This window comes from Wallemia mellicola (assembly GCF_000263375.1).
Source record: "Wallemia mellicola CBS 633.66 unplaced genomic scaffold WALSEscaffold_7, whole genome shotgun sequence".
NCBI classification, from domain to species: Eukaryota; Fungi; Basidiomycota; class Wallemiomycetes; order Wallemiales; family Wallemiaceae; genus Wallemia; species Wallemia mellicola.
This window is the reverse complement of record NW_006531964.1, coordinates 373,494-400,518: the sequence shown is the minus strand read 5'-3', so window position 1 is coordinate 400,518 and position 27,025 is coordinate 373,494. Positions and strand designations below refer to the sequence as shown.

General features: G+C 41.1%; 10 protein-coding genes across 10 annotated transcripts; 5 read left to right on the top strand and 5 right to left on the bottom strand.

Annotated features, from left to right (window-relative positions):
* The first annotated feature begins 128 nt into the window (after positions 1-128).
* On the top strand, positions 129-9,578 carry WALSEDRAFT_32291 (P-loop containing nucleoside triphosphate hydrolase protein). Its single transcript, XM_006957897.1, has 5 exons — positions 129-796; positions 859-1,349; positions 1,399-1,760; positions 6,543-8,461; positions 8,626-9,578. Exons 1-5 carry the CDS (start codon positions 746-748, stop codon positions 9,514-9,516), a joined length of 3,714 nt encoding a protein of 1,237 aa, XP_006957959.1. The 5' UTR covers positions 129-745; the 3' UTR covers positions 9,517-9,578.
* A 1,752-nt stretch (positions 9,579-11,330) lies between these two features.
* On the top strand, positions 11,331-15,654 carry Cyc8p (TPR-like protein). The gene is made up of 9 exons (XM_006957896.1): positions 11,331-11,438; positions 11,484-11,620; positions 11,661-11,727; positions 11,772-11,854; positions 11,899-14,123; positions 14,171-14,486; positions 14,538-14,902; positions 14,950-15,202; positions 15,282-15,654. Exons 1-5 carry the CDS (start codon positions 11,348-11,350, stop codon positions 14,089-14,091), a joined length of 2,571 nt encoding a protein of 856 aa, XP_006957958.1. The 5' UTR covers positions 11,331-11,347; the 3' UTR covers positions 14,092-14,123; positions 14,171-14,486; positions 14,538-14,902; positions 14,950-15,202; positions 15,282-15,654.
* Positions 14,352-15,661, bottom strand: WALSEDRAFT_17790 (ornithine aminotransferase; the record flags this gene model as incomplete). Its single annotated transcript, XM_006957685.1, has 2 exons — positions 14,352-14,906; positions 14,951-15,661. 2 exons carry the CDS (start codon positions 15,659-15,661, stop codon positions 14,352-14,354), a joined length of 1,266 nt encoding a protein of 421 aa, XP_006957747.1.
* Positions 15,662-15,721: 60 nt separating this feature from the next.
* On the top strand, positions 15,722-17,581 carry WALSEDRAFT_60185 (ClpP/crotonase). The gene is made up of 9 exons (XM_006957895.1): positions 15,722-15,788; positions 15,836-15,844; positions 15,889-15,932; positions 15,976-16,136; positions 16,190-16,358; positions 16,408-16,505; positions 16,552-16,706; positions 16,750-17,304; positions 17,358-17,581. The coding sequence occupies exons 1-8, from the start codon at positions 15,733-15,735 to the stop codon at positions 16,874-16,876; spliced, it is 819 nt and encodes a 272-aa protein (XP_006957957.1). The 5' UTR covers positions 15,722-15,732; the 3' UTR covers positions 16,877-17,304; positions 17,358-17,581.
* WALSEDRAFT_60184 (hypothetical protein) lies at positions 16,757-17,594 on the bottom strand. Its single transcript, XM_006957894.1, has 2 exons — positions 17,355-17,594; positions 16,757-17,305 (listed from the first exon to the last, which is right to left on the bottom strand). The coding sequence occupies exons 1-2, from the start codon at positions 17,574-17,576 to the stop codon at positions 17,033-17,035; spliced, it is 495 nt and encodes a 164-aa protein (XP_006957956.1). The 5' UTR covers positions 17,577-17,594; the 3' UTR covers positions 16,757-17,032.
* On the top strand, positions 17,575-19,217 carry WALSEDRAFT_60183 (hypothetical protein). The gene is made up of 3 exons (XM_006957893.1): positions 17,575-17,750; positions 17,811-17,888; positions 17,934-19,217. The coding sequence occupies exons 2-3, from the start codon at positions 17,865-17,867 to the stop codon at positions 19,185-19,187; spliced, it is 1,278 nt and encodes a 425-aa protein (XP_006957955.1). The 5' UTR covers positions 17,575-17,750; positions 17,811-17,864; the 3' UTR covers positions 19,188-19,217.
* A 24-nt stretch (positions 19,218-19,241) lies between these two features.
* Positions 19,242-20,457, top strand: WALSEDRAFT_57204 (hypothetical protein). Its single transcript, XM_006957892.1, has 3 exons — positions 19,242-19,529; positions 19,572-20,324; positions 20,355-20,457. Exons 1-3 carry the CDS (start codon positions 19,254-19,256, stop codon positions 20,385-20,387), a joined length of 1,062 nt encoding a protein of 353 aa, XP_006957954.1. The 5' UTR covers positions 19,242-19,253; the 3' UTR covers positions 20,388-20,457.
* WALSEDRAFT_60181 (hypothetical protein) lies at positions 20,370-24,276 on the bottom strand. Its single transcript, XM_006957891.1, has 8 exons — positions 24,187-24,276; positions 24,009-24,120; positions 23,709-23,961; positions 23,582-23,665; positions 23,380-23,538; positions 22,175-23,326; positions 21,030-22,126; positions 20,370-20,981 (listed from the first exon to the last, which is right to left on the bottom strand). Exons 6-8 carry the CDS (start codon positions 23,304-23,306, stop codon positions 20,583-20,585), a joined length of 2,628 nt encoding a protein of 875 aa, XP_006957953.1. The 5' UTR covers positions 23,307-23,326; positions 23,380-23,538; positions 23,582-23,665; positions 23,709-23,961; positions 24,009-24,120; positions 24,187-24,276; the 3' UTR covers positions 20,370-20,582.
* WALSEDRAFT_32281 (hypothetical protein) lies at positions 23,295-24,332 on the bottom strand. Its single transcript, XM_006957890.1, has 5 exons — positions 24,009-24,332; positions 23,709-23,961; positions 23,582-23,665; positions 23,380-23,538; positions 23,295-23,326 (listed from the first exon to the last, which is right to left on the bottom strand). The coding sequence occupies exons 1-5, from the start codon at positions 24,071-24,073 to the stop codon at positions 23,300-23,302; spliced, it is 588 nt and encodes a 195-aa protein (XP_006957952.1). The 5' UTR covers positions 24,074-24,332; the 3' UTR covers positions 23,295-23,299.
* Positions 24,333-24,411: 79 nt separating this feature from the next.
* On the bottom strand, positions 24,412-26,777 carry WALSEDRAFT_60180 (NAD(P)-binding protein). Its single transcript, XM_006957889.1, has 6 exons — positions 26,405-26,777; positions 26,282-26,361; positions 25,881-26,231; positions 25,371-25,827; positions 24,495-25,321; positions 24,412-24,448 (listed from the first exon to the last, which is right to left on the bottom strand). The coding sequence occupies exons 4-5, from the start codon at positions 25,716-25,718 to the stop codon at positions 24,656-24,658; spliced, it is 1,014 nt and encodes a 337-aa protein (XP_006957951.1). The 5' UTR covers positions 25,719-25,827; positions 25,881-26,231; positions 26,282-26,361; positions 26,405-26,777; the 3' UTR covers positions 24,412-24,448; positions 24,495-24,655.
* Positions 26,778-27,025: the final 248 nt, after the last annotated feature.

Here is a 27,025-nt window from a genome sequence, read left to right as displayed (position 1 = left end):
CAATCGAGCTCAAAGTATATTTTCGTAAAAGTGTATGAATCACTATCATATTGCCTGCAAGGTATAGTGGGAATTAATACCATGCTTTAGAGTACGACATGAAGTAAAGAGAAATAGTATCAAGTCGAAAATTGCGTTTGTATTCTGCCCGCGCTTCAAATTGCACAAAAGCAACATGGTACAAATATAACCAGGTACAACAGTTCATTACAAGAAACAATAAGAATTGCTATACGTATATAATCCATGTCAATTAAAGGAAACATTCAGATGTATTCATCGCGGAAATGATCGGAATAGATTTCCCGAGCAGGCTCCTGTAACTGAGAGTTTCTACAGTAAGGGCGGAAACGAAAATAAAAAGCAGTAGATCTTCAAAGAGTGAATAGCAAATGTGTTTTGGATACAGTTTATCTTGCTAATAATAGATCGACAGTTCTATACCTCTCGGTCATCAAGATGCCCGGACTAGTTGGGCGCCGAGCGAGATCATATATTACTGGAAATATACGTACCTCTTTAATTTAATAACGCAAGCTGGACTAGATCAAAAACATTTCGTTTAGATATTAAGAAAACAAACAAAATCTTGAACAAGATATGTCGAACTTAACGGTCGGTTCTGCAGCTCCTACAATTGAGAAGGCAGCTGCTTCAGAAATAGAATTGGATGCTCTTTCTATTAAAGAGAATATCGCAGTAGTTAACGAGGAGGAAGCTAAGACAAAGAAGAGAGACAAGAAAAATGAGAAGCGCAAAAAAGGAAAGCGTAACAACGATGATGAAGAAAGCCACAGTGATGTCGAAATTGATGCTCCGCTTCCTCCGAAACCGGCATCATTTTTTCAACTCTGGAAGTACGCCACTAAAGGCGAAATCATGCTTAACTTGGTTGGTCTGTTCTTTGCCTGTGGTGCAGGTACAACACAACCATTACTATCTCTAATCTTCGGTCGTATGGTCTCAACAATGATCACATTTTTCCAAGTTTCAAAACTATATAAGGCCAACCCTAGTGATCCAGAACTTACACAAGTATTCAATAGCGCTAAAGACGATCTCAATGATGATGTGTCAATGAATTGTATCTATCTGGTCGTTATTGGTGTCGCTATGTTCATCGGTACCTATGTCTACACTCTTATTTTCACATATACATCAGAAAGGGTCTCACGTAGAGTCAGAGAAATGTATCTTCGCTCTATTCTTCGTCAAGATGTCGCCTTCTTTGATAACATTGGTGCTGGTGAAGTCGCTACTCGTATTGAAACAGACACCCATTTGATACAAATGGGTGTGTCAGAGAAGGTCGGAACTGCTGCTATGTATATAGCTGCATTTATTACAGGGTAAACAGAATATTTAGATCTCTGAACGTTTTACTTACATCTAATGTAGTTTTATTATCGCCTTCGCACGTCAAGCCAGACTAGCAGGTGTCATGTTTATCATTGTACCTTGCATTGCCGCACTTGGTGGATTGTTGACTACTTTCACATCAAAATATGAAGCTCGCTCGCTCGATAATATCGCAGCATCTGGTAATCTCGCTGAGGAAGTCATCTCAACAATCAGAACAGCTAAAGCATTCGGTTCCCAACTGCTACTTGGTACTCTCTATGATGCTGAACTCCATAAGGCTCGTAAGACAGGATACAAAGTAGCATCAGTTAATGCATTAGTCTGGACTTCTGTCTTCTTTATCATATACTGTTCATATGCACTGGCATTCGCTTGGGGTGTCACTTTGGTACTGAAAGGTGAGTGTTTCATTTTTGCCTGAATTAACTAAAAGTGAGATAGGCGAAGCAGATCCAGGTCAAATTGTAGCGGTATTGATGTCCATCTTAATTGGTGCCTTCTCGCTTGGTATGATAAATCTTGAACTTCAAGCCATCGGTAAAGGTCGTGGTGCGGCTGCAAAAATTTACGAAACAATCGAAAGAGTACCATTCATCGATAGTGCAAGCGATGAAGGCCTTAAGCCTGCAACAGTTGATGGTAATATTTCATTTACTGATGCAAACTTTGCATACCCAGCCAGACCTGAGGTCCAAGTTATGAAGAATTTCACAGCCACCTTCCCTAAAGGACAGCTCACGGCCTTGGTTGGTGCATCTGGTAGTGGTAAGAGTACATCGATTAGCTTGATTGAACGTTTCTATGATCCTCTCTCCGGTTCCGTCAAGTTGGATGGTAACGATCTAAAGGATATCAACGTCAAATGGCTTCGTAGCAAGATCGGTCTTGTTGGTCAAGAGCCTATCCTGTTTAATGACACTGTCCGTGCCAATGTTGAACACGGCTTGATCGGAACTGAAATGGAACATTGGCCAGACGAACAAAGGTTGGAATTGGTTATCAACGCTTGCAAGGTTGCTAATGCTGACGGTTTTATCAACACACTGCCTGAGAAATACGACAATTCAGTTGGTGAACGCGGTATGCTCTTATCTGGGGGTCAAAAGCAACGTGTTGCTATCGCCAGAGCAATTGTATCTGACCCTCCAATCTTACTGTTAGATGAAGCAACGGCAGCCCTCGACAGTGCATCAGAGTCTATCGTACAAAAAGCTCTCGATAAAGCAGCAAAGAATCGTACGACTATTGCTATTGCTCACCGTTTGTCTACTATCAAGAATGCTAATCAGATTATTGTCATGGGTGGTGGTGAAATCCTCGAAGTTGGCGATCACAACTCGCTCACTGCTAATCCTAACGGCGCATACTCAACTTTGGTAGCTGCACAATCATTGGCTCAAGCCAAGAGTGATGAAGCTGCTCAAACCAAATCTGGTACTGTTGAAAAGGAAGAAGCAGAGGAAGAGATCGACCAAGAGGATGTTATTCCACTTGATCGTGTCAAGAGTGGTCGCTCAATCACTTCACAGGTATTAGAAAAGCGTAGAGAAGAAAAAGGTGAATACAAAGAGAAGAACTACTCGTTCTTCCGAGTCATTATCGAATTAGTCAAGCTCAACAAGAATGGAAGATGGATGTACGCTCTTGGTGCAGCCGGTGCATTTGTTTCGGGTAGTAAGTTTATTTCATCATTTTTACTCCTTAGCTGACGCTTAATAGGTGCTTATCCTATTTTCTCTATTATGTTCGGTAAAACATTGCAGGATATTTCACTTAGTCCAGACGACCCAAATTACCACTCACAAATGAGACATAACGGTGACAGAGACTCACTTTGGTTCTTCGTCATAGCCATTGGATCAGCTATTTCTACTTTCATTCAGGCACTGATGATGCACTCTGCAGGTGAAAAACTGACATACGTCCTTCGTCACAAATCATTCAAGAAACTTTTACGTTCAGATCTCGAATACTTCGACCAAGAGGAGAATAGCACTGGTGTTCTCACATCTCAACTAGCTGATAACGCTCAAAAGATACAAGGTTTAGCTGGCACAAGTGCAGGTACAATTATCCAATCTTGTTCAACATTGATCGTTGGTATTGCTATCGGTATTGGTTATAATTGGAAACTAGGTCTCATTGGTACTGCTTGTATTCCATTCACATTGAGTGCTGGTATTACAAGACTCCGTATTGTTCTTTTGAAAGACAAACGCAATAAAAAAGCATACGAAGACAGTGCTCAATTAGCTTGTGAGGCAGCTGGATCTATCAGAACTGTCGCATCTCTCACCAGAGAGGATCAGCTCTCCCAATATTATCATGATGCTTTGGAGATGCCGTACAACCACAGTGTTAAGAGTGCTATTTACTCTAGCGCTCTTTACGCTCTGGGACAATGTCTCACATTCTGGGTAAGTAAAATTGCAGCTGTCTATATCATTTATTGATTGTCTTGACAGGTTCTCGGTCTTATCTTCTGGTACGGTAGTCAACAGCTCACAAAGTTGGAGATAGACATCCAAGGTTTCTACGTTACACTTATGGCAGTTATCTTCAGTAGTATTCAAGCGGGAAATGTGGGTACCCAATTTATCTGGAGATACTTGACTGACGATTCTTTAGGCATTCACATTCGTTCCAGACATTTCTAGCGCTAGAGGTGGTGCTGCTCGAATTCTTAATTTACTCAGGATGAAGCCTGAGATTGAAGTCGAGTACGACAATCAAGACGGCAAACACCTCGATACTGTTGAAGGTCATATCACATTTGAAGATGTTCACTTTAGATATCCAACTCGTTCAGATGTGCCGGTATTGCGCTCTCTCGATTTGGAAATTAAGCCAGGTAGCTACGTCGCATTGGTAGGACCATCTGGTTGTGGTAAAAGCACCACCATTCAGCTCATTGAACGATTCTATGACCCGGCGTATGGTTCAGTCAAGCTCGATGGTCATGAAGTGAGGGACCTCAACTTGAACAATCTCAGATCGCATATGGCATTGGTTTCTCAGGAGCCAACACTCTACGCTGGTACAGTCAAATACAATATTCTCATGGGTGCTGTCAAGCCACACGAAGAGGTATCTCAACAAGAGTTGGAGGATGCGTGCGCAGACGCTAACATACTTGACTTCATTAGAGATCTTCCAGATGGCTTTGAGACACAAGTCGGTGGTAAGGGTACACAATTGTCGGGAGGACAAAAGCAACGTATTGCCATCGCTAGAGCACTCATTCGTAAACCAAAAATTCTCCTCCTCGATGAGGCTACCAGTGCTCTCGACCAAACGAGTGAGGCTGTCGTTCAAGCTGCATTAGATAAGGTTGCTTCGGGAAGAACAACTATCGCTATTGCACATAGACTATCAACAATCCAAAAGGCAGATAGGATATATGTCTTCAAGGATGGTAAAGTCAGCCAAGCGGGTACACACAAAGAGCTCATTGAACAAAAAGATGGACTCTATGCCGAACTGGTTGCATTACAAACGCTTTCTAAGAAGGATGCTTAGATTGCTTTCTTTCATTCCGCGTCATTTTCATTTTTGGTCATTTAGACATCTATTAGGCATTAATGATACCGCTTGTGCATAATTGTTAATACATATTCTGTTTCTTTGTCGAGAACGTTATGATTTTGGGCGTAATCATCTATTTTGGTCTACCCAATAACAAACCAACCGTGTAAAAACAATTATTCAGCTTTTTATCTATCTGGCAGTAATTTCTTGAAGCATGACGTAATTTAGGTCTCTGATTAAGGCGGCCACCGTCAGACAAGCAAAGCATCATTTGGTAAAAACAATCAATATCAATGACAGAAAACCACAAATCAGACAGTTTTTTGGAGAATAACAATGTAGAAAAGTCCCCCCTGACGCTTTCAGATAATACTTCTACAGTACGAATACTAGTGGCAAGAAATGCAGTGCTAACGTTTTACAGAAAGCTAAAATATTTTTTAAACGTAAGAGGAAGAAAAGAGACAATGTTGCTGTAGATACCAAGGAAACAGTAGCGAAAGTGTCATTCTTAGAGATGTTTAGGTATGCGATGTGGTGGGAAAAAGTGATTAACGTTGCTGGATTGGTATGCGCTGCTGGTTCTGGCGTAAGTCTCTTATACTTTCTATGCTTTGGTGCTGACAAATCATGTTAGGTGGGTTTTAAGCTACAACATCAGTCAATCTAACGTTAGCATAAAGGCCATACAACCTTGTCTGGCATTACTATTTGGGAGGTATGTCAGTTTAACTCAGTTGCGCGATCTAAAATGCGATTTCAGACTTATCACCGTCATGAACACTTTTTTCCAGGTTGCAACCGTTTACAAGTCAGATCGGAACAACCCAGAGCTTATCGAGAGGTTTAACATTGCAAGGGATGATTTTAGAGATGGAGGCAAGCGTGATTGCGTTTCTGTTTGCATCTAATAGCTTCCAGTCAATACGGTCTGTATAGACATGCTTGTTATTGGAATCGCCATGTTTGTTGGAGTTTACACCTTCCAACATGCTTGGGTGTTCACCTCAGAAAGGATTTCCAGTCGTATTCGGAGTATGTACCTTCGGAGCATTCTACGTCAAGATATTGCATTCTTCGATAATATTGGCGCTGGAGAGGTCGCAACTAGGATTGAGACAGACACACATCTAGTACAGAGCGGGATATCTGAAAAGGTAGCTAATGCTGCTATGTTCATAGGTAACTTCCCACTAGGCCAAGTATCACGTGTTGACACAATCACTAGGTACCTTCATTGCTGGTTTCATAATCGCATTTGCTCAACAAGCTAAGATTGCCGGTGTACTTTTTTTGATAGTGCCGCTGATTGCAACCGCTGGCGCTGGAATGAATGTCTTTACCTCAAAGTACTCTCAAAACGCACTGACGTATATTGCAGAATCTGGAAGTTTGGTAGAAGAGGTATTATCTACTATTCGTACAGCTAAAGCATTTGGATCACAAGTTATTCTCTTGAAACTTTACGATACCTACCTCTCGAAGGCACGCTCACAAGGTTTTAAGACAGCTATATCCTCCGCTGTAGGATTGTGCATCTTTTTCTTTATTATTTACGCGTCATACGCTCTGGCGTTTGTTTGGGGTGTAACGCTACTCTTACGGAGTGAGTTATCAATTTTCTACTGAAACTGCAAAATAACGACTATCAGATGAAACGGAGGTTGGTGAGATTGTCGGTGTTCTAATCTCAACAATGATTGGTTCTTTTTCACTTGCGATCGCTGCACCGGAATTACAAGCGATTGCTAAAGGCCAGGCAGCAGCTGCAAAAATCTTTGACACTATTGAAAGGATTCCACCTATTGATAGTGCAAGTGAAGAAGGTCTCAAGCCATCGTTCATAGCTGGTAACATTACATTTGAGGATGTCGATTTTAGTTATCCAGCAAGACTGAATGTTCAAGTTATGAAAAAGTTCACCGCTACATTCCATAAAGGTCATTTGACAGCTCTGGTCGGTGCATCAGGTAGTGGTAAGAGCACGGCAATCGGTCTTATTGAGAGATTTTATGACCCTCTCAATGGTGTTATTAAATTAGATGGGAATGATCTTAGAGATATCAACGTCAAATGGCTTCGCAGTAAGATCGGTATGGTTGGTCAAGAACCTGTTTTATTCAATGAGACATTACGTGCCAATGTTGAACACGGTTTGATCGGAACTGAAATGGAACACTGGCCAGACGAACAAAGGTTGGAATTGGTTATCAACGCTTGCAAGGTTGCTAACGCTGACGGTTTTATCAACACACTGCCTGAGAAATACGACAATTCAGTTGGTGAACGCGGTATGCTCTTATCTGGGGGTCAAAAGCAACGTGTTGCTATTGCCAGAGCAATTGTATCTGACCCTCCAATCTTACTGTTAGATGAAGCAACGGCAGCCCTCGACAGTGCATCAGAGTCTATCGTACAAAAAGCTCTCGATAAAGCAGCAAAGAATCGTACGACTATTGCTATTGCTCACCGTTTGTCTACTATCAAGAATGCTAATCAGATTATTGTCATGGGTGGTGGTGAAATCCTCGAAGTTGGTGATCATAATTCCCTGACCGCTAATCCCGACGGTGCATACTCAACCTTCGTCGCTGCACAATCATTGGCTCAAGCCAAGGATGAAGAAGCAGCCCAGGTCAACTCTGATGTTGTTGAGAAAAATGACGACCTTCATGAGGATGTTATACCACTCAATCGCGTCAAAAGTGGACGCTCGGTCACCTCGCAGATACTGGAAAAGAGTAATGAAGAGAAAGTTGAAAAAGAACATCATTACTCGATGTTTGAAGTAATAAGACGACTTGTCAAGATGAATAGACCAGGTTGGTCTGCCTACACGTCTGGTTCTATTGCAGCGCTTGTGACTGGATCGGCTTATCCCATCATGGGCATTCTCTTGGGTAGGATCCTGCAACACATCGCCGCCAGATCCCCTACCGATCCTGATTATCATTCATATATAAGACATCAGATTGATAGAGACAGTTTATGGTTTTTCATCATGGCTATTGGAGCAGCCTTGGGTATCCTTATTCAAAGCTGGGCGATGCATTATGCTGGTGAACTTCTTACTTATGCTTTGCGTCATGAGTCATTTAAGAAACTACTAAGGTCAGACGTCGAGTACTTCGACAAAAAGGAAAATAGCACGGGTGTTCTAACGTCAAATTTAGCTGATAATGCTCAAAAAGTTCAAGGCTTAGCTGGAATCTCAGCTTCAACTATCATACAATCGTGTTCAACTCTCATCGTTGGAGTTGCCATTGGAATTGGGTACAATTGGAAATTAGGTTTGGTTGGGACAGCCTGTATTCCTCTTACCCTTTCTGCTGGTATCACACGTTTAAAGATTGTTGTTACGAAAGACCAGCAGAACAAAAAGTCATATGAGGACAGTGCAGAGATGGCATGCGAGGCTGCAGGTGCTATTAGAACTGTCGCTTCTCTCACCCGTGAAGGTCAAGCATTAGAAGAATATCAGACTTTACTTCGGACACCACTTAGAAACTCGATTAGAACGTCCCTATGGAGTTCAGCTATTTATGGTCTCTCTCAAGGTATGGCATTTTTAGTTATAGCTCTTATTTTTTGGTATGGATCACAGCTCATTATGAATTTGGAAATTGAGTTAGAAGATTTCTATGTCTGTTTGATGGCTGTTGTATTTTCCAGTATTCAAGCTGGTAATGTGGGTATCATGGTTTATTTTATTATACCTGCTAACGAATTCTCCAGGTATTCACATTCGTACCAGATGTGTCCAATGCCAGAGGTGGTGCTGCTCGGATACTTAAGTTGCTCGATACTAAAACAGAGATTGAGATTGAAACTACAAGTCAAGACGGCATACATCTTGATACTGTTGAGGGTCATATCACATTTGAAGATGTCCACTTTAGATATCCAACTCGTTCAGATGTGCCGGTATTGCGCTCTCTCGATTTGGAAATTAAGCCAGGTAGCTACGTCGCATTGGTAGGACCATCTGGTTGTGGTAAAAGCACCACCATTCAGCTCATAGAACGATTCTATGACCCAGCGTACGGTTCAGTCAAGCTCGATGGTCATGAAGTGAGGGACCTCAACTTGAACAATCTCAGATCGCACATGGCATTGGTTTCTCAGGAGCCAACACTCTACGCTGGTACAGTCAAATACAATATTCTCATGGGTGCTGTCAAGCCACACGAAGAGGTATCTCAACAAGAGTTGGAGGATGCATGTGCCGACGCTAACATACTTGACTTTATCAAGGGTCTTCCAGATGGCTTCGAGACCCAAGTTGGCGGTAAAGGTACACAATTATCGGGAGGACAAAAGCAACGTATTGCCATCGCTAGAGCACTCATTCGTAAACCAAAGATCCTCCTCCTCGATGAGGCTACCAGTGCTCTCGACCAAACGAGTGAGGCTGTCGTTCAAGCTGCATTAGATAAGGTTGCTTCGGGAAGAACAACTATCGCTATTGCACATAGACTATCAACAATCCAGAAGGCAGATAGGATATATGTCATCAAGGATGGTAAAGTTAGTCAAGCGGGCGCTCACAAGGATCTTATAGAACAGAAAGATGGACTCTATGCTGAACTGGTTGCATTACAAAATCTATCTAGTCAAGACGCTTAGGGTTCTCGGTAGGATAGTTTCAGACTAATGAACATTGATTATACATAATGATTTACGTTCACATTGTTTTTGCATCGTTTTATACCGTACGTCGGTTAAATAACCACGCGTAATGAAGTTGAGCCGCCGTCATGCTTATCACTGTACCTTGCATTGCCGTACTTTTTGACAGCTTTCACGTGAAATGATCAGATTCCGGCTAGAGAAAAGTGTGCTAGCTAGAAATACCTGAAGAGCTACTTCTATAAACATAACAACTGATGTTTAGCTCTTAACTCTTTGGTAATACATATGATGATGAATTCCATAGGACTGGTAAGTCGGAACATATAGGAGCATCAATTAATGCACTCGGTGGACCATTAGATTTTATTTGATATGGTCCGTACGCGTTGACATATGCTTGAGGTGTCACAGATACCAAAAGATCAGTGTTTCATCTTTAAGGCTTGTATAATGACAAAAAATCAAACAGCTGTAGCAAGCCCAATCCACGTAGTCAGGGTGGTAATTACTTTTGTTGCTTATACGTGACGGATAGTTACATTTACATTCTCGGAGGAAGGTGTAGTACTAGCATGCAGATGTCTAATTGTAGACACAATTTTACAGAAATAAACAACAAAATTAGTTGGATTCATATACAATTAATATATTCTTAAGATAATAAACTAAGGTTAGTTTGATGCTTCAATAGTTCGATCATCTGCGTTCCAAGTTGGCCGTACTCTAAAATCACAAATTCTTGCATACGGCCAGATCAAGCGTGCCGAAATGCATGATGATGGTATATGACGACTAAGAGTTATAATTTCAATAAAATTTAATTTAATTTTTTTAAGAAACTAACCTCAGGGACCCCAAACAGTCGCTAAAAGCCTACCCTGATCGGTCTTTGGCAAGTGACGTCATTAAATTATTATGCTTGTTTGAATTTTTAATAATTTGGGCCGAGAGGGGGATAAGACAATTTGGAAAGCATCTTGAAGTAAATTGGAATTTTCAGATGCATAAATGAAAAGTAACAGTAAAAAAGTAGAAAAAAATTGAATAATGACAGGTATCATTTAATATGAGTTTGTAAGCTAGACAGATCATATATATGGTTAAAGTCTTATCCTTAATTATATCACACATATGCAAGAGGAGAGGCATCAAAATGCAAGACAAGCCAGTTACTCAAGCGGAGCCCTGAAATAATAGGAAAACATCCGTACGTAAAGGAATGCGGATGTACCTTTCAAAAAGTTGCTTACATGAGGTTAGGATATGAGAAATATAGTGACGAATGTAAGAAAGATGACGATGCGGACGTCCTAGTAGTAAAATATGCGGCGTGCCTTAGATTGTTTGAGGGGCAAAATAAGCAGGAAAGATTTTCGAAGTAGAGGAATGGAATTAATGGTGTATATGTGATATATTATGGTATTACAGATAACAAAAGGTCGAATACGGTCATTTCGTAAATAGAAATCACCGGCGGGCATCACCTAAACCGAATAGAGAGCGCAAGCAAGGTGTAATAGCGAGGCGGCTAACGACAAAAAGACAGCGGGAATTGTATTGTAAGATTCTTTGTTAAACTTCTACTCGGCTGTGTTGCATAATTCGCTACCAAACGCTTGGATAGCGTGCACAGACTGTAGTTGAATCAAAATCTAATCTGGTGTATTTGAGTAAATAAGGAAATAAGGGGTATATCCATAAAATAACAATAAATTTATAATCATTTATTTCGTTTATTAAACAATAAACTTTTTTCACTTTCCGTGTTCTGCTTGGATTACTTGAGCTGTTCCTTGAGCTCTCGTTGGCATCTCACCAGAAGAAAATGCAGAGAAGTTGGCCAGCGAATTACGTAGTACAAACGCCAATATTAAGAAAGCTAGCGCTGGCTAATGAGGATGCATGGCTCACAGCAGGTGCGCTAATGCTTCGCTGTCATAACCCAGCTCACGTCACAATAGCCGCTACAGCAGAGAGTATGAACGACGCAGAGAGGGCCTTAGTTAGTTATCAAAATGCACTCGTACACTCTCCATACTCTGTGCCCGCTCTGAGCGCAGTCGGTGCTATTTACCGCCAAAGAGAGAACTTCCCAAAGGTGAATATCGCAATTTTATTAGGAGTTTCTAACAATCTAGGCTATTGAATTTTATCAGCGCGCACTCAACGTACAACAAGATAATGGCGATATTTGGAGTGCACTCGGTAAGTTTAATATCCTTATTCTATCAGGCACTCATAATTATTAGGGCACGCTTATTTGATGATCGACGACTTACAGAAAGCATACACAGCCTACCAACAGGCGCTGTACCATCTTCCCGCACCTAAGGTCTGTGTCGTCATGCCGAAACTCACTCACTAACAGCCTCTTAGTTACAGGACCCTAAGCTTTGGTATGGTATTGGTATTCTTTATGACAGATATGGTAGTCTAGAACACGCGGAGGAAGCTTTCGCTGGTGTTATCAAAATAGCACCTGATTTCGAAAAGGCAAACGAGATTTACTTCAGATTGGGCATTATATACAAGCAACAACAGAAGTTCTCTACAAGTTTAGATTGCTTTAGGTACATCCTCACTAGTCCACCAAAACCCCTTTCAGAAATCGACATTTGGTTCCAAATCGGACACGTTTACGAGCAGCAGAAGGAGTACACCCTCGCTAGAGAAGCATACGAGCGTGTGCTCATAGAGAACCCAGAACATGCAAAGGTCCTCCAGCAACTCGGCTGGTTGTACCACCAGACCTCAGCTACCAACAACAACGATCAGGAGTTGGCGATTCAATACCTTACGAAATCCCTCGGTGTAGACCCTACAGATCCACAGTCATGGTATCTACTCGGCAGGTCTTATATGGCTGGTCAAAAGTTCAACAAAGCCTATGAAGCTTATCAGCAGGCTGTTTATAGAGATGGCAGAAATCCAACATTCTGGTGTTCGATAGGTGTTCTTTACTACCAAATTAATCAATATAGGGATGCTCTTGATGCCTACTCCCGTGCAATACGCTTAAATCCTTATATTTCTGAAGTCTGGTTCGACCTGGGATCGCTTTATGAAAGCTGCCATAATCAGATTTCAGATGCGATTGATGCCTATGCTAGAGCTGCAGATTTGGATCCAACAAATCCACATATAAAGCAACGTCTGCAATTGCTTAAGAATGTGCAAGCCAATGGTGGTTCAGTACCAGCGGCACCTGTTCCTCAAGATGTACATCCTACAGCATATGCTCAACCACAGGCAGTCTCTAGTAGCACTGCTAATAGTGAAGGTCAGACGCCATATGCTACCATAGAATCTGCTGATAGTGTCCAACAACAACAGCAGCGCATGACACAAGCACATGGCCAACCACAATCACAGGTACCATCAGTGTCATCAGTTTCCGACGTAGAGCCGACAGCTCCAAATGGCGCAGCTGGTCAACCTGTACCTTTCTCAGCAGGTTTACCTGGAAGACAATTGAATTTACCGCGTGATGCTCCAATGCCTGTTCAAAGATCTGAACAGCAATTCGTCAGTTACACTCCTGCTCATTACGAAGATGGCAGACCTGTAGTTGATTGGGAGGGTAGACCGGTATCCGTCCAGAGGTTCCACTCTCCAGTACCAAAAGAAGCGATTAAAAGAAATTCATCAATATTATCACCACCGCCTGTAAATTCACACCCACCTCACCTTTCTCAATCATTTGAGAGGACTGGAAATGGAACGACCTCGAGGAATTCACGCTATGATCCTAGAATGGATGGCGCTCCATCTCAACCAGTCGTTTCAAACCCTCATCAAGAGTCACCACCAAGATTGACACCTAAGTCAGTCAAAGGTCGTAAATCTTTGGCATTCCATGCGCAGAGAATGGAAGATAGTGCATATACGCCTCCTCCACTGGGTCAAGAAGCAAGCAGCTATACACTTCACCATAAGAAACCGACCAGACCAAGGCCTTCAATCGAAAGCCCTGCTAGTAGTCGTAGAGCCAGTGCTACTACAAGATTGGCACCTGTCGCTCAACCAAGCACTTCATCTATTCATAATAATGGAAGATATAGTCAATCTCCACAATCTGAGGATGATACTAATGCAGCTGCTGTTCCACCTGTCACAAGAGTCGTTGATGAAGATTATGACGAAGGTGCAGCAGACGCTTTGATGGGATTGGCAGGTGCAGCTGCCGCATCTGACAGACAACCAATACCGCCAAATATAAGAGAACCACTTGAGAAGGAAAATGGTCCTAATCACATGATAGGTGTTAAGCGAAATACACAAGATGGGCAAAATGATCCGAATAAGAGGCAAAGAGAAGATAAGAATGGTAGCTTATCCCCAGAGAATGATCCAGCTGCATTTCCGCGAAAACACAGTATGAATACAATGAATACACCACCAGCTGATGACACAAATGAAGATGATGAATTGGAAGGAGCAGAAGATAGCAAAGACGCGGTAAAGGAAGCTGTTGATGCGCATAATGGTGAACAACAACAACAGCCGCAACAGCAACAGCTTCAAGAGCCACAAGCGAGGCCAGTTGACCAAGAAATGAGAGATGCTTGATAATTTTGTCTAATGGTCTATGGTGTATAATTGTGAGTCTTTCAACTTGCTTTCAAGTCGCTTTACTAATGACACTTAGACCTCTTTCTACATTTATTTATGCAGCTCTTCTATTTTTCCTTCTGTATTACAGGTAATTACTGCAAAGTTGTACATACAATCATAAAACAAGAATGAATGTGATGTTTTTATATTGCAATATTATTAACTCTGTTTATGACAATTACAAGAAATCGTTAGCTTGTGAACATAAGAGCCCATTAATGCTCAGAAATGTGATCAACTTTGTCAAGGTCATTGAGTGCTTTCTCAATTATAGAAACACCGCGTAAGAGATCATCTTCTGAGATGACCAATGGTGGTGCGAATCTGATGATATTCTGATGTGTTGGTTTAGCGAGCAAACCGTATTTCTTTAATAGGATACAAATATCCCATGCTCCTCTACCTCTAGTAGATTTAGATTCGTCAATGACAACAGCATTGAGAAGTCCTTTGCCTCTCACTTGATCAATAAGTGGTGACTGGATTTTACCAACTGCATCTCTGAATATATGACCAAGTTTTTCGGCTCTCTCGACGAGGTTTTCGTCAATTATGACATCGAGTGCTGCCATAGCGACAGCTGATCCGAGTGGGTTGCCACCATATGTTGAGCCATGACTACCAGTAGTGATTGTGAGCATTATATCAGCATCTGCTAGAACTGCTGAAACAGGATATACGCCACCACTGAGTGCTTTTCCTAGTGTAACAACGTCTGGGCGGACGCCTGAGTGTTCGCAACAAAGCATTTTACCAGTGCGACCGAGACCCTAGCACGTGTAAGTGGAATGTACAGATAAGATTAAATACCTACAGTTTGTATTTCATCGCATATCAAAAGCACGTTGTACTTCTCGCATAATTGCTTCGCTTGTCTGAGGTAATCGTGATCAGGAACAATTATACCAGCCTCCCCTTGTATTGGTTCGACAAGGAATGCAGCTGTTTGGTGGCCATACTTTTCTAGGACCCTATGGAGATCGTCTATGTTGTTGTACCTGATTCGTGTATCATCGAATGAGGTACCAACGCCCTGGAGGAATGGACCATATTGGTGTGTGGCCTCACTGTCAGTTGACATGGAAATCACGGCAAGTGTACGTCCATGGAAATTACCCTCAACTGCGAGGATCTTTGCGTCATTCTCCGATACACCTTTTTTGGCATATGCCCAACGACGTGCTAATTTCAAGGCTGTTTCGACAGCTTCTGCTCCTGTGTTCATAGGGAGTACCATATCATAGCCTAGTAAGTCAGTGAGTTTCTTAGCGAATTCACCAAAAACACTGTTATGAAATGCGCGACTACTGAGCGTCAACTTGGAGGCTTGCCTCGTGAGTGCTTCTATAATCTTTGGATGACAGTGCCCCTGATTTACGGCGCTGTAAGCACTAAGAAAATCCAAGTATTCTACACCCTCGACATCCCAGACTTTAGCTCCGGATGCGCTATCGAATACGACAGGCAATGGGTGGTAGTTGTGCGCTGAGTGTTTAGTTTCAAGATCAATTGCGTGTGCTGACATCGTCGTTTGTTATAAAGAATGCTTATCAGCTGATAAGTTGATTTCATACGGTCACCCTCGCTTAAGCGACAATGGATAACTTTAAACTGAACAGGAACCAATCTGTATTGACAATATGCTTTAATTCGTGAGTTTACTTTTTATTTTATAGCTTTACTCAAGTAGCTTTGATAGACCTGTCAAGTGAGCTCGGTTATCTAACGGTGTACTCCTGTCTGACAGCAGAGGCTTAATGCATTCAATCAGCCAATGTGGGAGGCACTCCGCGATAGTATGTGCCATTTGTCAGCTTATTCAACAAGCTAACGATTTAGTCTTCAAATCCGTCAACAACGATACGCAGATTAGAGCGGTCATACTCATTGGCAATGGCAAGGCCTTTAGCTCCGGTTTAGATATGAACGACGCTGGAGCCCTTCTGAATACCACCGGAGAAGTGGTCCAAACGACGGCAAGACTGAGACAACATATCGTAGTAAGTGTTTTACGTGTTATATTTAGAAAAACAGGTGATTTATAAAATTATAGGATTTCCAGGATGCTATTACAGCTATAGAAACCTGCGCTGTACCTGTTATAGCCGCACTTCATGGCCTGGTCCTTGGTTTAGGCATTGATATTGCATCCGCTTGTGATATACGTTATGCTGCATGTTCCACACGCTTTTCTATCAAAGAAATTGACCTCGGTTTAGCGGGTGAGTTAAAACTTTCACAATTAAACAGTAAATTTTTACATAGAAACAGCTGATATCGGGACATTGCAACGCTTTCCACGTGCTATCGGGAATGATGCCTTGGCTAGAGAGCTCGCCTATACTGGACGTCAGTTCAATGCTAATGAGGTACGTCTGAGTTCATGAATGATCGATCTCCTCTTATCAACTGCAGGCACTTCAAATGGGCTTCCTTGCAGGCATTTCCTGTACATCGTCCAGAGAAACAGTGTTAAATATGTCTATGGGTACTGCGCTCGCTATTGCGTCGAAATCACCAGTCGCAGTACAATCTACTAAGAAAATTCTTCTCAATGCTAGGGATAATAGGTGAGTGCGCTTACTTTTTAGAAGGCTTATTAAACGTTTCCAGCGTTGCAGACAGCCTCGCATTCACAGCTACGCACAACTCTGTCGCCCTGCAATCTGGAGATGTCAAGGAAGCGCTTTCTGCTCATTTGGAAAAGCGAAAGCCTGTATTCAGGGATAGTAGAATGTAATATCAGTGAGTAGTGTAATGTAAAGTGTATACCAGAACAGCGTGTATTTCGAATAATTAAGGGTATTATAATACAAGTTAGTGATTAAGTGAAGTAGTGTAAGGAGTGTGTTTCAGTGAACTTAGCATGTGTTTAAATAGGTCAATAGTACTGTACTTAATAGTACTCAATTTCGAGATAGAGGAATCCAATGATTGATGGGTTGAGTATATTCAATCCCGCAGGATTGAATAAATTGTAATTCAAATAATTAAGCGTGCCCTCTAATTCTGATATTCGCTTCTCAAAGTAAGTGCGTTTGAATAAACTGAGAGTGTAGAAACTCGCTATATCGCATAAATGATCTAAAACCGCATACCAGGGATTGAATGCTCGCGATAACTGGTAATTTATCTCGTGTATCGCGAAATGATATTGCTCTGGGTTTAGCTACATATTTAAGTGAGCATACTTCGCATGACTAGAAAGATAAACGTACACGCCCTTCTAGCTCCATAGGAAAACTCCTAGCGAATTGCCAGATTTCTCCGAATTGATAGTCCCTATCAACTCTGACGACCTCCCGAGGGAGATCTATGCATACTCTCCGTTCAGGCGCGGTACCAAAGTTTTTGAGTCGTACGTTAAAATTGGATGAATCACCACTTATCAATGAGGCTGGACTCCTCGAGCGCATTACTTGTTGCTCAGGATCACCCATTTAGCATCCTCGTCGTATAAGAACAAAAGTAAACTAATGAGCATGTATTAAAAAACATCATAGGATATAGAGATAATTAATATTATCCTTATATTAGTTTCTCCGGTCGTCATCGCAGCTGTTTCTGCCTTGCTGCTGTCGGTATTCGCAGATTTGGCGAATAGCGAGAGATGCGTGAGTGAAACTTACAATTTAGCTTCTTGTAGACTGAAAATATATCTTGTTACTGCTTAGATATCTTGAAAATAGTTTTCATCGAGAAGACGCCTCTTGATAGTCTACTACCAAATGGTTGCATACGATTTGACAACGGTGAGGACTGTCTATATATCAAAGATGTAACTAAACTCTCCACAGCGCCTCATTCCATTCTTGGATCGCCATCTCGCTCTCCCATTGCTCAACTACCTCACAGATTTAGATATCTACAACCAAAACCAGTTGCAATCAGCCCAGTATGAATTAGTCAAGGGTACAAATATGGTAGACTACGCTAGTCAAATCAACCCGCATGAATCCCAAGATGACAAGAAGAAGCACATCGTCGACACACAGCAGCAATACCAGCAAAAGGCTAAGGAAGTACTCGAAGTGCTCACAAACCCAGATGTAAGCAACCACTTAACTCAGGATAAACACAAGAACCGCGAAATCCTCCAAGAAAAATTCAACCTCCAGCCAAATTCTATAGAAGTTCTTTATGACTACGGACACTTTCAATTCAGCTCAGGTAACTACGTAGAAGCCGCTGAATATCTTTACCACTTTAGAATTCTCTCTACTGAACCAGCTAAGGTGCTGTCTAGCCAATGGGGTATTCTCGCTTCAAACATTCTCAAGGGTAGCTTCGACCAGGCATTGGAGGATTTCAATGGCTTGAGAGAGACGATCGACAGACAACACTCACAGGATAAGGGCACTGTCATCCAACTCCAACAACGTACTTGGTTGCTTCACTGGGGCTTGTTTATCTTCTTCAACCACGAACAAGGTAGAGACGTCCTTGTTGACTTGCTCTCACATACTGCTTACCTCAACACTCTCCAAACTGCCTGCCCATGGTTATTGAGATACTACACAATCGCTGTTATTGCCACCTCTAGGCAATCACAACGCCAGAAATCACTCATTAGAGACTTAATTAGAGTCGTCAACATCGAGACCTACCAATATCAAGACCCGCTTACAAAGTTTGTTGAGGCTCTCTACACTGACTTTGATTTCAATGTTGTTGAAGCTCAACTCAAGGAAATTGACACTGTATTCACACAAGATTTCTTCCTCTCAAATGAGCAACTTAAGGACGACTTCTTCTCAAGTGCTAGATTCTATGTTGTCGAAGCCTATTGCCGTATACATTCACATGTCACAATTAGCGAAATTGCCCAAAAGGTTGGATTATCTGAAGATGCGTTTAAGAGCTGGATAAGCAAGGAGGAGAAGTTTGTCGTTGATTCTAACGCTGTTTACATTCCAACTGAGACTCCAAATGTTCTCTCAACTATACTTGATAAGAGCTCCGCATTGGCTCTTCGCTCACAATCAATTAAACAGGCTATTACCAGTATACATGAAGACATCCCACAAACTCCATCTGAAGCCGCAGCTTAAAATATTTTTTTCGTCACTATGCATTTTCACATTCTTGTCTCATTCTTTCTTATCAACGAACTGTCAATGACTGAACTGCTTGACAATACGAGGGCTAATTTGCCACATGAGTTGACATCGGCTAATGAATTATTAGCATATCATATATATGCTCTACTTAGACGTCAGAAAGCCTACGCTGGTATTCATTTCGAAAACGTCGACGAGGATGATGGCGAAGGTGGCGAAGACGAAGTTTGCTATTGTCTCAGCGTGGATAACCCTCCTAAGGAAATACGTGTTGTTAGTCTTGGTGGTATATCGAGATCTGTCGTTTGTGTAGATAACAGTGGAGTCGATAATGTGCGTTACTTTATGTAGTTAATATATAGTTAACAATAGCAGGACATTAGAACTGTCGTCGTGCATCTCGACAAATACTTTAATGTTGGTGCATTCCCCGTCAAACGTCAGACACTTTATAGGGCATTTAGAAGCACAGACAGTGGTGAACAAGAAAATAGACTTTCAGCATTAGCACATGACCTTGAAGTTGCATTGTTTAGAGACAACGATTTGTCTTACATTACAGAACCAGCTGATAAGTACGATATTGGAACTACAACCCATGTACCTGACAACGGTCGGGAAAAAGACAAGAACGAAAGTGTATCATCCCTGCTCCAATCTCAACGTTCTTCCCACGCCATAGCTACTCCTCAACCTAGGAAATCAAGTCAGGAGAAGAAAGACCGTAATTTTGAGCAAGTTAGCAGAGATGCACAAGCTAATATACCTTCACCACCTGCATCCCAGGATTTGGCACCTAATATTGGTGGATCAGATCTAGATCCTTTCCAGTCGTTCAATAATCCACCTTCAGGTATAGGACTTGGTAATTTGCGTCAGCCAGGGACACTAGGTGGGCCTAGTCGACCATCAGGTGGAGGTATGCATCCTACACCGGAAGAGCTCTTCGCACACCCTCCAGAGGCACGTTATGATCCCATAGGACCAGTTTTCGGGCCAGGTGGCAGTATGGGTGTACAGCCACCTTTCAATGATCCTACTAAGCGCTCAAGAGGTCCATCGGGTGGATTTGGTGGGGTTTCTTTCGGTGGTGATCCAGATTTTGATGAACCTATGCCTCCAGGTAGCGTAAGTTAAAATCTAAAACAGTCTGTGTAGCTAACACACAATAAGTCTAATATGTTCATTTGATTAGTTAACGAATTTACGACTTTTTGATATCATTTACTTTTGCTCGCATATCAGATATTCATAAATGCATAAATGTTTTACTTAATGAAAATGAAGAAACTATATTGAGAACGGTATGTCTATTAAAATAGTAATAGAGGATTAGTTTTGAATGTAAACGGTATAAAAAAAGGATATGCACTTCTTTGTTTAAATCTAGAACTCCAAACCATCTAATGATAAAACACCAACCGTCCTTTCCACTTTAAGTGCAGATTCAAGACTTCCTTTTACTTTACCCAGACGATTACGAGATTTGTAACACATCGCGAGCATGTAGTGAGCACCTGGATAGTTGCGATGTATGAAATGGCTTGAACGCAGTAGTGTCTCAAGGAGACCTTCGACAGCATCTAATCGTCTATTGCTGTCGAGATTTGGATGCACTTCATTGACTTCATCCGATAAGTTGAATAACGAAGATGCGTATTCATATTCAGCTATCTGATATGATCTTTCACTCTCACTTGCTGAGGAAGCAGCTAAAAATTGCGCCTTTATGAGGGCCTCATTGGCTGACTTTAAGTCTTTCTGTTCGACACATTGCTTGGCCAGCTATAAGTGTTGTCAATAGACGTCTCTCAAAAGGGAACCCTCACTCACCTCAACGTAAACCCCACAATACGTAGGACCACATTCTTCAGCCATATTCAATGCATTAGCAGCTTGCTCAAGATCTCCACTACGTCTGTATGATGCGGCACTCATCAACCACAGTTCAGTCAAGAGGTTGAGCTCTCTGTGTTCGTAGTCTTGTACATCAACACCCACATTGGATGCACTGCTGCTTATGGTCAATTTATTTTGATCAACAGTCCCATTTGTTGCATTCTGCTTCGCTTTTTCGTTTGGTACGCTAGAAACTCGTATGCGCGGAAGATTCTTGTTGAGGTCCAGATCTGAATTTGGAGCAGTCTGGATAGATGGCGCAGTACCATTAACAGATCTTGGGTGTTTCTTTGAACGGAATTTACCTAATGCACTACCAACACTGATATGTGGTACGGGGACGTGCAAGCGTGATCTCCTGCTTGATTGCTTCGACGAGTTCGTAGATTGCTGACTAACCATACTTGAAGAGCTCTCTAGGCCATGTCTGCGTTTGGCAAGTGCTCCCTCGCTTGAGCTTAATTTGAGGGGGTAGTTGAAGGCGCTGTCGTCATCACTCGTTCTCTTACCGACGCGACGCTCAGAAGGGTGATAGAAGCTGAACTCTTCCATCAATTTCGTCATTTTCGTTGATTTTGGTATATTGTTAGAGTAGTATCCAAACAATTTTGTTTGATTACTTAATGCCTCGTCCACCCCGATTGTTTCTTCGACGAGAAGGTTTTCAAGTATAAGTAGCTTCATAATTAAGTGTGCTCTCTCGATTGATGAAACCGTCTCTGGAGCGAGTGGATCATTGCGAGATGATGTGCCTTCAGACAAATCGAGCGCCGATTGCACCACATCCAGAGCGCCCTTGGTGTCTTTTGCGGAGAGCAAGTTTGCCAATCTCAGCCATGCTTCCCAATCACTAGAATCAATTGTGAGTGCTTCCCTTAAGGCGCTAATAGCTGTGTCTGTATTGTACACTTGATCGGAAACCCACGAGTACAGCTTCAATGTCGTTGTATTCTTTGGGTCCAAAGAAAGTGACTTGTGAATGCGTTCCAAGGATTCTCCGAATAGACTCTCGCGGTTATTGGATTCCCATTCTTGGCGTTGTTGTTAGTAGATCGTAAACAGAAAGTTGCTAGACTCACGATTCTCGGCTTCATAAGCGAGAAGCAGACCCTCCAAGTAACACTTCTTGGCGTAAAACAAATCCCCCTCCTTGCTGTCAACCAGCTTGACTACCTCTTTCGCCAAATCAAACTTAAATTGCTTGAGGATAACAGGGATAGCATCATAAATAGTCTGATAGAATACACCGTCTGTATCCAAATCCATTATACTAGATGGGTCGATAGTTTCATCACCATGTAGACTTCTCAACTGGATGTTCACATTTTTTGCATCAGTTTCTCTTGATTTATGAACGAGGTGGTAATATATGTCGAATGAACGGATTGCTAAATCCTGAGTGAATGGTATGTCTTTATTGAGGTAGAACAACGATCTGAAGTTGGATTGGGATAGGAACGTATACTGTTGGCAACTTATCAATAAATCAGTTATGACAGGTATAAGTGATGTTGGTTTGTTGTAGTAATTCCAGATGTTCAACATGGAATCTTGAAATTTCACGACTTTTACATTATAATGACCAGACTTAGGTGTTTGATGTGTTTTTGTGATGATAGTGTATGTTTTGTAGAGTACCTCACTGACTGAAATCGGTGGATGCTTTAGTAGAAGATCTAAGAAATCCAAATGGACGTCTAGATTGTTAGAGTGTTTGACTGCATGTTCGCCCAGTCTAAACTTGTATTCGTGATTGCTTGTTTTTGTGAGCTGGTCGATAACAATCGCATCTGTTACCTCGTTGTATATACCCAATTCAAAGATATCCTCAACTGAGTCACCTTGTTTGGTTTTTATGCTAAGAAATCTGATGTAGAGCTTATCATTGTATTCCTTTAATAATACACTGATCTCCTTATCATTGAGTGGATTAAGGTGGCTCTTACGTAGTTCCCTTTTGAGTTCGCCAGCAAGCTTCTCATCGCGCTGCGACTTAAGCAGGGTGTAGTAATTGCTAATAAGATCATCGTCGATATTTGACAATTCCTTGAGCTCCTCCACGCCGTCATCGACTCTAATCAGATGCTGGAAATGCTGGAGATGGCTATGGCTCGTCGAGTGCTTATATAGCTTTCTAAATAATTCATTTTTGTTTAAATTATCATTTTTTATCAAATCTTTAAAATAATTGTTATATTTCTCATTCAACATCTATCTAAAATTGATTTCCACTGGTGACGATGGTGAGTGTGTGGGTTCAAGATATACAAAAAGGCATACTCACGCTTCTTAGTATAAAGTCTGAATAGTTATACATCCTAGATAGTGTCTCTTGTTTGCCCAGCTCCTCATCGAGTACAGGCTCAAAATGTTTGTCTTGTAATTGAAACAGCTCCGACGTCGTGTAAGCCTTGAATATACCTATGCGCGTAGTATAGAATGACTATACAGTCGTTAGACAGCTCCGCTGTATTATTCCGACTCACTTCCACAGGCTGTTTGCTGAGATAGGCAATTTCATCGGCTATACTCCATCCTGTCTTGATAAAGTCCTTATCGTATACGTATGCCTGATATATGAGCTGATACCATAGCCTATTACGCACAACTTACACTCATCACCAGATCTCTGCCCTGTATCTCGTTCCAATCTAATCTCCGCTGTATGAGATCCTTTATGGATTTATTAGAGGTTTCGCGTAGATGCTGTAAGCCTTCTTCTCTCCACTCGTCTATCAACTGTTTTACAGGATCTTCGTAGAGCGTTTCTATTGCCATAGCATTTATATTTGGGTGAGCAGCAACTAGAACTTGCTTATTAAATCCTATATCCTTTATCAATTTCCTAGCTGTATTATTTAATAGCCTGGACGTCGTCAGTGATATGCATGTCTTCATTATCTCTTTACCTACTTCATTGTATGACTTGAACCGTCATCTGCAACCGATACAGAAGAATAGAGTGATATTTTATTCATGGCTTACCATGTATTACACTTACAGATTGACATCTATTATCTCTATACTATTAAAGTGACATTAGATTTTGATACGCTAACAAGGATACTCTTAAGAGCTCTAGAGCAAATACAATTTCTGTTTAATTATTAATGCTTCAAAATATCTTCATGCTCTCCTCCGGCTACTTTACTCCTTTACTTCATCCTCGTCTGATAATTCCTTCGTTTAGAAGACGTGAGCTTGACCTTTAGGGGGTTTCCATCTAAATATGGTGACACTACTACCATCATTAATGCTTGTTTACATATACAGTGTCATCAAGCGATAGTGATTTTTTTGGGTGTTGAATTGGTGAGAAAAGCCTCGAACTCAATGAGCGTCTGTAGAAAGTCGTATGTATCAGTCAATTCATTGACAGTAACACCAACCCAGCCTCAGTACTATCAATTACATTGGTGCATCCTGAAATAAAGACATAGATACCTTTTAAGTCGGTTCAGCCATAAGTTGTCTAAAGGCCTTATTGAATGTAGGAAAATTAAAATGGTTATAATTTGAAAATAGGTAATTCATAAAAATAACAATCACGATATTAAAACCTAATTGAAATCGATATGCGTTCCGATATCGTTACGCTTAGCTTTATCAAGGATAAGCCTAGCAATGCTTGAGTCTTGGATACCTATTCCAACACCTTTGTATATTGATACCCTACCGTTTCTCTTGAGATAACTACTTCCATCTTGAAGTAAATCACCTAAAGTATGTACCTTACTAAGATCCGTTCCTGCCCTGATAAATTCACCAGCCTCCTCAGCACAATCACTACGTGAGTCTACAATAATCGAATCACCTGCGTCATGTATCAACCGTGTGTCAATCTCTTGCATTTCTGGTTTATATGAACCTATAAGGGTGATATGTGCACCTTCTTTAACTTTGTCCGAGCGGAAGAGGGGGACCAGTGATGGCGTACAACAAATGACAATATCAGCAGTAGACAATTTCTCATCTACTCTCTTTCCTTCACTCGACGCTATCACCGACTGGATAATTTCGGTATCGACAAAATCAAACATACTTGAATTCAGGATATCCAAACTTGTTGAACTATGATTCCAGTATGTAATCTCATCGATTGATTCTTTGTAAAATCTGTAAAATAAAGCAGCGTGATTGTAAGCTTGTTTCCCAGTAGAGAATATGACCATCTTTCTTGGATTCGCGGATTTGGGAACAAATAGCGATGTTCCGAGTAATGAGCTCTGATTTAGTAATAAGAATCAATTAGGCTGATCCTATAATCTCACTCACAGAAGCTGTACGTAAAGCAGTCAATTCGGTAGCATTCACAAGTCCTTCAACTAATCCGGTCGATTCATCATGTACAATCGTCGCTCCAGGTAGACCATCCGATTTAACCTTCACTGATGCAGTTGGTAGTGGTACAGCGACAACTTTCATTCCGATAGCTTGATGATCAACACTAGAGGGCATGTAAAGCAAATTATGATTCCCTGACTTGATTGTTGAACGCAGTGGATTCTGTACTTTTCCCTTTGAGAAGCTTATCAATGCGTTTCTCTGATTATCAATTAAATCATCAGTATTGAGAAATTCATCTATTACTTTTGAAACATCACTCTTTGTTAAAACTAACATATTTCTGAAATGAAGTTTGCTTGTCAAAGTAACTTATCTGAGAGATATTCGCTTAAATAATCTTATGAGCGGAAAATAATCGCCCCTATTTCGTCATTGGCGAGATTTGCTGGCAGTCAGAAGTCAGCATTATTTCAAGATAAAGAAAGACATGTGAATCACGCTTTCTCTGAAGACCACTTAATTAGTCGTATGATATTTTTCCATGTCTCAGTCGTGAGTACCAACAACTAAAAGTATCTGTTCGAGATAATGTTACATAATCTCATGGTTTTGAATAAAAGGTGCTGTATTCAAAACAGACGAAATCTAGTTGAGGACGATTGGTTGGATTCAGGCAGTGAGTCTGATATTTAGAACAGAAATCGGCGTGATAGTCTGTTCTTACCGGGGCTATTAGATATACTAGGTATATTCAAGTGTCATAGCTATCATATTCTTTAGTTTTGGTATCACATATGCAATGTCTCAATATTCACAAGCAAATACAATATCCAGTCGAACTAAGATACGGTATGACTAAAGTTTGGTCCATTTTGCAAAGATCTAATAAGTGTGGCTAGAATGATATGTCTTATCTTCATCAGCGCAAGTAATTCTTTACATCCAGTATTGCATTTAGTGAGCTTGCAGAGCACAAAATCTGGTGTGGTTAGCAATTTATAAACTGAACAAATTCTTGCTACTTATGATATCATATATTTTCTCAAGAGTTAAGTAATTCTGATGGTACGGTAACCAAAGAAAATGTAACCGCTTTTGTAGATGGTTAAATTGATAGTTGTCCTTGTGGTCCAACTACCCATGCTCGCTTGACACATCTCTTCTTTGAAAATAAGGGTTAACAAGACGGAAGAGACTCTTAGTCATCATTCTGTAGCCGGTAGAGCATTTGAAATTGCTATATTAGAAGAAAGCATTGATAATGGTAGGGGCGTTTGTATATCATACGAACGCTACCACCGCAAGTCTAACTGAAGAACTTAAATTCTTTATCGATGAAAAGGATTCTATGGAATTTCTTTTCCCTTCAGATGTTATATATAAACTTACCAAACCTACTGTCTAATCTGCATGCTAATCTGTGCTAAATTAATTATTTCACCCATATAAGGAATTTTTATTGCGTAAAAGAAAGTATTTCATTAAGTTCTTATCCATATAAAAACCTCAGACACTTCTGAAGAACGCTGAAATTTTCACAAATTTTCATTTACAATAGAAACAAATGCAAAGTAAGTGAATATCATGAACCACTAGTCTACAAAGGCAAACACCATGATAAGGTTTGGGATGTATGACAAAAT